Here is an 8,890-nt window from a genome sequence, read left to right on the forward strand (position 1 = left end):
AGCTGCCCTGGCCAGTGTGGTGTAGTGGTTAAGAGTGATAGACTCGCAATCTGAGGAACTGGGTTCGCGTCTCCACTCCTCCACATGCAGATCTTGGGCTAGTCACACTTCTCTGAAGTCTCTCAGCCCCACTCACCTCACAGAGTGTTTGTTGTGGGGGAGGAAGGGAAAGGAGAATGTTAGCCGCTTTGAGACTCCTTCGGGTAGTGATAAAGCGGGATATCAAATCCAAACTCTTCTTCTGGCACCCAAAGTAGCAGGGGCGGTGCGAGCTGCCCATGGGGGCAGCGCAGCGATCCGCGCATGGGGGCGCCACAGAGATCCGCCCATGGGGGCGGCATGGCGAGCTGCCCACGGGGTCCGCCTGGCAGGCGGAAGCTGCACTCTGCCATTTCGGGCAGTGCAGGGCCCCAAGCCACTACGTCACTCCCAGAAGAGACGCGTGGCTTGGGCATGCTGCAGACCAGGCCCTGCAGTACGTGCCGCCCCCGCGATGTGCCATTTTGTCACCCCCTCAGGGATGACACCCGGGTTGGACTGCACCCCCCGCACTCCCCTTCCTACGCCCCTGCCATTGCCTAGTCTGTACCTTTCTTTCAGTCACATTGGCTCTGGGATCCTCTCCCTTAAGCTCTCCTACATTAAGGAGCTTTTCCCTATCTTCATCCTGCTGCACAGCAAGGCTAGGCCTGTCTTTCCCCTCGATGTGAGGTTTTCATCATAGCCAGACTGACAATTTGCCAAGGAATCAGGTTCCTTCCTTTTATCAATTGTCACCTGGCAACAGCTATGCTATTAGTATGGACATGAGAAATCCTTGCACCCAAATTTCCTTATTTTCTCCTGAATTCCAATCTACTTTTCTTGAGTGTTTTGTCTTTTAGATTGGAAGCAAAGGACAGAACTTTTTTTTTTTTTAATGGCTCTATAAGGTGCTCTGGGAGCCTGCTGAAAAAAACATTAAAAGTCTTAAAAAATAAATACGTATTTTCCCCTTCCTTCACCCAACTGAAACCTTTGTTCCCCCAATTGCTCTGAATGTTCATGAACATTCCATGATATATCAGCTCATCTAACTGGTGTCCAAGGCTTCCTCCACCATAACCACAATACAGGTGGGTTTATCTATTTAAAAAACACCAGTAAAACAAAAAAGGAAGAATCTTTAAACAAGGCTGAAACTTCATTCCTTCTCAATGGTGTTCAACCACACTAACAAATCTAGAAAACTGTCCAACACATGTTTACTTAATTTTTATAAAGTTACCTACCAGATAGCTGTTTTGGTGGTATTCCCATCTCTTGCAAATTATTTCCCCCTTGATCAAAGTATCCAGCATTAGCTTCTTCTGACAATACTTTAAAATATAAAACCATAGTAAGTAGCAGCATTAACTGTATTAAATAGCTTCATTTTTTTTAACTCTATGAATCATATACAGTCATTTTTCCTTTTTAAAAGTAGATCTGTTTCCTTCCAGTATTTTCATTTTTGAAGATTTATACTTTCAAATCACCAATTCTCTCTCTGAAAATCACTGAAGTCACAAACACAGATACCATTAACAAAGGTTTAGCATCTGGGCTAAATATCTTGATATTTTCAATACAAGGCCCACACTTTGCAAAATCAAAATAAAAATGCTGTGTATAAAGGTGTAACTTACCTATATTAGTCACTGCTGGCAAGGGCGTTTGATAAGACACTTCCTGATAATCAGCAGAGATTTCTGAAGGCAACACAAATAGCCCATCCAAAATCCCATCAATCACAGCCTGTAGGTTTGGATCCACATTTGGACGAAGTTGAGTGAAAAACTCCACTGCCCCAATCCCAACCAATTGTTCCACAGCAGACGGGTGCTAAAATTAGAAAGATGATATGAAGTTAAAAAAACGAAATGGCAAATTCTCCAAGCTTTTATTTATTCAAATGTGGCTTGCAGGAAAAAGCCCATCCAAGGCAGCATACAAAAGATAATTAGTTTCATATGCTTCTAACTCCTGGACCCAGGATGGATTCAAAATTCTGGAATGGCCAGGCTAGCTTGCTGGTGAGGTGATAGCCTAGGTACGGGTTGTTAAGCTAACAAAGCAAACGGTTCCATGTTAGAGAGCAAATGGGTGGGTGCCACACCCTTAAATCACTGGTAGGTAGAAAGACAAAGGCCAGAGTTGAGAGTTGAGTTGTGTATGTGAGCTAGAAGGTAGAAGCAAGTGTGTAGGGTGGGCAGCTGAAAGACAGAGCCACGCTTGATTTCTGTTGGAATCCAAGGCTATAGCTATGGGAGAAGCAAGAACCTCTTGGAGCGTATATATGTGTAAATAAATCATATATCATAAAGACACCGCAGTCTCTGCTGTTCCTCATTCCAAAGGAAACACAAACACTGGGTAAGGGCCTTTAACCCCTGGAATCTTGCATTGCTCAGAGATTGGGGTGGTGTGCAAAAATCATTTAGCTTCATATGCATAGCAGAGGATCTCAGAAGGAGCTGTATTTAGAAGATAACCATGTACTGAGTATCTCATTCAAGTCACCTTTCAAAAGAAATACATCATGGCATATCATTTTGCTTTCCAATGTTCTTTTAATGCCAAAGCAGCATTACATTAAATGGGGTAACATGTAAGTACTTTTCAGCATGGATATGGACTGTAGATGGTTTGCTGTTTTCAGGAACATATAACAAAACAGATAACTGTACCTTCACCAGGTTGCTCACTAAATTCAGAACCTCTTCTTTCATTGGTACTACAGGAAAGTTGAACCACTCCAGAAGACTGAGAAACAGGAGTTTTTCTTGAACCAAGTCATCATATGTAACCAAGTTGTGATCCAATTTACACAAAATATTTCTAAGAGCACGTTCTCTAATTTCAGCCAGCTGATGACCTGTTCATAAAAATGAAATGAAAATGGAAGAAGTTTCAGAAGTTCAGCTGATACTTTAAATCAGATGCACTGGTTATTCCCAGTAAGTTCAGTTCAGAAACCAGCTTCCCAAGTCTTTACTCCCAATACGTGTTAAGAAGGTGGTGGACTCTCCTCTCCTTCATGGGAGGTTTTAAAGCAGAGGTTAGATGGTCATTTGTCAGGGATTCTTTAGTTGTGGTTCCTGCAGTGCATGGGGCAAGACCCTTGGGATTACTTCCAACTCTACAATTCTATGATTCTAAGACTTTAAACCTTTAAACAAATAAATCAAGAGAGGCAAAAATATTTGGTAATGGTACTACATGGAAAATTTCAGTTGATCCTCTGCTCCGGACCACAAGACATACCGTATTTTTTGCTCTATAAGACTCACTTTTTCCCTCCTAAATAGTAAGGGGAAATGTGTGTGTGTCTTATGGAGCGAATGCAGGCTGCGCAGCTATCCCAGAAGCCAGAACAGCAAGAGGGATTGCTGCTTTCACTGCTTGCTGTTCTGGCTTTTGAGATTCAGAATGTTTTTTTTCTTGTTTTCCTCCTCCAAAAACTAGGTGCGTCTTGTGGTCTGGTGCGTCTTATAGAGCGAAAAATACGGTACATATCTGCTCTTCCTTTCCATACCTCTGTCACTCACATACTGTTTCCCCCTTCCCACCCCCCCACCCCATAAACCATTTTTTATCTTTCTTCATGAGCAACAGCAACTTGATTTGACCTTAAAAGCTGCCACTCAGAAACTAATCTTTTAACAAAACAAAAAAATAAAACCAATAGGTTTACATATGCCTAACGCTGCATCAAACTGGAATATATAAGCATCATGGATCTAATTCAGAAAACTTTTAGATGGTAAAACTATAGGTGAAGACCAGCAGCATAGTGTCAGTTGTAGGCCACTGGGGTGGGCGCACTCTGGGCAGCGGGCATCAGCCTAGCCCTCTCTGCTGAAGTGACCCCACCTCCACCAAAGCAAAGCAGGGCATGCTGAACCACCTGCACAGCCATGCAGAGAGGAGCCCAGCTGGCCAATGCAGCCATTGGTGGGCAGAGAGGAGCATCAGGCCACACTGGGGGTGCCTGGTTTGCCCCAGCCCTCCTGGCACTCCCCACACTATGACCCTCGTGAAGACTTTGATTATAAAACTAAACACACTTCCTACAGTGCCCTATTTACTTCAATGGTAAAAATGCCTAACGAGACGCAGGATCGAGCTGGGTATTCCCTAATCAGAGTCGCTGGGATGGGATAAAAATAATAAAATTGTTGTTGCTGTTGTTAGGTTTGTTTTCAAACACAACTCAATAAGCACAGTTATGTAATGATCTTTTGCTCACTGCATCACGCTGTGCAAACTCCTGTACACAATTTGATTTAACTCAAGTCATCGCATGGGGATGAGGCAAGAAGAGAAAGCTAGTAAGTATTCATTTAAATGAACAGCACAGAAAATACGCTCATCAAATTTACAGATGACACCAAACTGGGAGGGGTAGCCACAGAAGACATAATTGGGATTCAAGAAGACCTTAACAGATTGGAGAACTGGGCCAAAACTAACAAAAGGATTTTCAATAGGGACAAATGTCAGGCTCTGCATTTAGGCAGGAATAACCAGCTGCACAAATATAAAGATGAGGGACACCTGGCTTGCCAGCAGCACATGTGAAAAGGATCTAAGGGTCTTGGTAGACCACAAGCTTCACATGAGTTAGCAGTGTGATGCAGCAGCAAAAAACCCCTAATGCTATTATAAGCTACATCAGCAGATGTATAGTATCCCAATCAAGTAGTACCACTGTATTCTACTTTGGACAGACCACACACAGGGAGAACTGCATAGCATAGCTAGGCACTGCAAGGGGGCTCAACAACTTTGGAGAGGGTTTCGACCCCACTGGAGAACTGTGTCCAGTTCTGGGCTCTACAATTTAAGGAGGATATTGAACAGCTGGAACGTGTGCAGAGGAGGACAAGCGAGAGGATCAAGGGTCGCTTGAAGGAGCTGGGTATGTTTAGCTTGGAAAAGTGGAGATGCGATAGCTATCTGCAAGTATCTAAAAGGCTGTCACACGAAGTTTGGAGCAAGCTTCTTTTCTCCTGCTCCGCAGGGTAGGACCAGAAGCAACTGATTCAAGTCACCAGAAAGTGGAACAGCCTCCCCACAAGGGGTTGTGGACTCTTCTTCCTTGGGAGGTTTTAAAGCAGAGTTTGGATGGCCACCTGCCAGGGATGCTTTAGTTGAGATTCCTGCATTGCAAGGGGCTGGACTAGACGACCCTCGGGATTCCTTCCAACTCTACAATTCTAATATTCGCTCCTTAGAGAGTGAATTCCGTGTGTGTATGTATGTATGTATGTATGTATGTATGTATATTTAGAGAGAGAGAGAGAGATTCACTCTCTAAGGAGCGCGCGCAGGAAGGCAGACTCGGACTGCAAGCCCTGCGCGCATTGAGCACGGAAAACAGCAGCTGCGCTCTGGAGGAAAGTTTCCCTCTGCCGCTTATCCCGGCGCCCCTGGAAGCAGCGGCTGCGGCGGCTCCAGGGCGCTTGTCTCCGCTAGCCAGAAAGGGAAGGGGGCTTCCACCACTTACGGAGCTTCCGGACGAAGGGCGACAAGGACAGCTCCGTCGGAGGAGACGACGCGGCGGCGGCGGAACGCGCTGCCATCGCCGCCACCGCCTTCCCTGGGCGGCCCCACATTCAACCACCGCGCCGCAAGCGAGCGCGAACTTGCGAGAGGCGGGGTTGGGGAACGGAGCGGCGGCGGGCCATCTCGCGAGAGCAAGCGGCGAGAACGGTTGCCCGAAAGGAGCCCCTGGGAGCTGTAGTCCTTTCTCCGTCTCCCGTTCCCTCAACGGCGTGCGGGGGTGGCGGAAGTGGAGATTTCTTTCGTCGGCCAGGTTTGCGTTCTCGCGAGCCTTGAGCCGAGGCTTCCGGATGGTGAGGGTTTGCCGTTGCCTGGGAAACAAGCCGCTCAGTCTGCTCGCTCGTTTGCTCGCCCGCTGCCGTTGCTTGAGCGGTGGCTGTGTCCGAGTCCCGCCTCTTCTCCCGCGCGTAGCTCCGGGGCGGAGAGGAAGCTGCGCTTAGCTTCCAGAGGCTGCTGCTGCCTTCCCGTCCCCTGAAAGCGCGACTGCATGTGTGTTTATTTAGACGCCAGTCCTGCTGAGTCCAGTGGGACTTCGGCGCAAAAGTCACGAAGTGTAGACATATTAAAAGTAAAGAGTCGATTCACTGCTCTTACTAAGGCCACGCTCCTAACTCCGCTTACTTGGGAGTTGTGAATTCACTTTTTAATCAGTCAATCTGACAAGCCAATAATAATAAATAAATAAGAATGTGCTGTGCACCCCACGATCGAGACCATTCCATTGTAACTATCCAACCTCCCAAAATTTCAACACCTCTTGTGATGGTTTGACCCCTTTCCGTTCTAACAGCGCAAATTCTACAAACACCTTCCATATCTGCTTAAAATCATTTCTCTTGCGTATCCCCCGTCTTACCTTAATGGCACATGCTAATTTATCATTAATAGCTTTATTCCACACCTTTTTATACCATTCTTCCGTTTTATATTCTGCTTGCCCCCTTCCGCTTCCTAGCTATCATAATCTGTGCAGTTGTCAATAAATTTGTGAGCAAGTCCTTCACAGCCTGCGAACCTTCCACCCCATTGCAAATTGATACTAATGCTACCTCCTATAAATTCACTTCTGAGTAGGCACAGCTAGGACTGTGCTGTGTGTTTAGATTGCACATGCAACCTCCGCAAATGGCTCTGCATTTTACACTGCTGTCTACTTGCTACCATTTTGCCCTGCACTATACTGTATAGTCAGCTGTCTGGGGTAACTCAACTCTCTCTGGTCCGTTTGGTGTGTGTGGCTTGCTTAAAAAGCTGACTGACTGCATGTAGTCATGTCATTGAACCAGATATTCCATGTGCAGCTGGATAGCTTAGTTGGTTAGAGAATGGTGCTGTTAACACAAAGGTTGCAGCTGCATATTCCTGCATTGCAGGGGGTTGGACTAGATGATCCTCAGGGTCCCTCCCAACTCTACGATTCTGTTCTGTTTTACAGCCCAAAGCTTCAAGTTACAGACAAATATACAACCACAATCTGCTGACCTGTGGAAAAGCCACTTCTCGCAGGGAATGGAAAAGTTACAGGAAGCAGCAATTAATAGACAATATATTCATCACTGTTATTATTTATTTAATTAATTTTTCATATCGTCCTCAATCCAAGGATAACAGTGCAGTTTACAATATAAAAAACACAAAAATATGTAACATAGTAACAAACAGAAACACTACCCCACCACACACAGAGATAGAAAACACCGCAGATTGAAACATCTGGTTCTTGCTGGAAGCAGCTGTTCCTGATTCATGGGAAAGAGGTTACTGAACTGGAACAACATTGTGGTCTGATATGATATCACATGGCCAGAAACAAGTTAGCAAATGCTAAGGCTGTTGTAATGATCTTCTGTATGATTGTTACCCCAATGTCCAAGACTTCTGTGTGGTTTTGAATAATAATAAAAAAGGTTTATTTGGCTATGTTAGAAGAAAGAGGAAGAACAAGTAGTAAGTCCCTTGCATGGAGAAGATTGAGAAATGCTTTTGGGCCTCTGTCTTCACCCAAAAGGAAAGCAGTGCCCTACCTGATGATAACAGAATAAAATATGCAAGGAGGGAACTGCCGCTCAAGATAGGAAAAGTGATGGTAAGGAAACACCTAGCTACCTTAAATGAATTTATATTTCCAGGGCCTGACAAGCTGCACTCAAGGGTACTAAAGGAGCTTGCAGGTGTAACATGAGAGCCTCTGTCTATAATCTTTGAGAATACAGTGGTACCTCTGGATGCAAACACAATGCGTATATGCACGTGCGCTGGTCACGACTCGCTGCTTCTGTGCATGCGTGAGACGTCATTTTGAGCGTCTGCGCATGCGCGAGCGGCAAAACCCGAAAGTAACGCGTTCCGTTACTTCCGGGTCGCTGTAGAGTGCAACCCGAAAATGCTCAACTTGAAGCTACTTTAACCTGAGGTACTTGGAGAACAGGTGAGGTCCCAGCAGACTGGAGCTGGACAAATGTCCCAATCTTCATGGGGGGGGGAGAGAAAACCCAGGTAACTACTGATAAGTAAGCCTGACCTAAATCTATTCTAGGGCTCTTTATAGACCACAAGCTTAACATGAGTCAACAGTGTGATGCAGCAGCAATGAAAAAAGCAAATGCTATTCTAGGCTGCATCAACAAAAGCAGGGAAGTAATAGACCCGCTCTGTTCTGCCTTGGTCAGACCATTGTCCAGTTCTGGACACCAAAATTTAAGAAGGATACTGACAAGCTGGAATATGTGCAGAGGAGGGCTACTAAGATGATAAATGGTGTGGAAACCAAGCCTTCTAACAAATGGTTTAAGGAGCTGGGTATGCTTAGCCTGGAAAAGAGAAGACAGAGGAGATATGATAGCCATATCTAAAATGCTGTCACATAGAGGATGGAGCAAGCTTGTTTTCTCCTGCTCTGGAGGCTAGGACCCAAACAAATGGATTCAAGTTACAAGAAAGGAGTTTCCAACTGAACACCAGGAAGAACGTTTTGACAGTAAGAGCTGTTTGACAGTGGAACAGACTCTCCTGGGAGGTTTTTAAGCAAAGGTTGGATGGCCATCTTGCCTGCATGCTTTGGCTGAGATTCCTGCATTGCAGGGTGTTGTACTAAATGACCCACGGGATCCCTTCCAACTTTACATTTCTATGATTTGAAGATTTATTTATTTATTAAGTTTATTGTATTTTGTGACCTCAGATTCTGGGCCAGCTTTCTTCTGAACAGCACCCTTGGTATTTCCACAGAAGATGTGTAAATAGTTTTTACGCCTTTCATTATTATACAGGATAAATAGTAGAAGAGAGGCATTTGTAATGACAG

General features: G+C 45.2%; 1 protein-coding gene across 3 annotated transcripts in view; it reads right to left on the reverse strand.

Annotated features, from left to right (window-relative positions):
• The window catches only part of RTTN (rotatin), a 94,859-nt gene extending 89,068 nt beyond the window's left edge, over positions 1-5,791 (reverse strand). For all 3 annotated transcript variants that reach the window (XM_053396623.1, XM_053396621.1, XM_053396620.1), the window contains exons 1-4: positions 5,531-5,791; positions 2,709-2,896; positions 1,668-1,863; positions 1,272-1,358 (exon numbers count right to left, since the gene is read on the reverse strand). In XM_053396623.1, the coding sequence (XP_053252598.1) occupies positions 1,272-1,358; positions 1,668-1,863; positions 2,709-2,896; positions 5,531-5,639 (580 nt within the window). In that variant the 5' untranslated portion in view covers positions 5,640-5,791. The remainder of the gene's footprint in view (positions 1-1,271; positions 1,359-1,667; positions 1,864-2,708; positions 2,897-5,530) is intronic.
• Between the last annotated feature and the right edge of the window lie 3,099 nt (positions 5,792-8,890).

This window comes from Podarcis raffonei, chromosome 7 (assembly GCF_027172205.1).
Source record: "Podarcis raffonei isolate rPodRaf1 chromosome 7, rPodRaf1.pri, whole genome shotgun sequence".
Taxonomy (NCBI): Eukaryota; Metazoa; Chordata; class Lepidosauria; order Squamata; family Lacertidae; genus Podarcis; species Podarcis raffonei.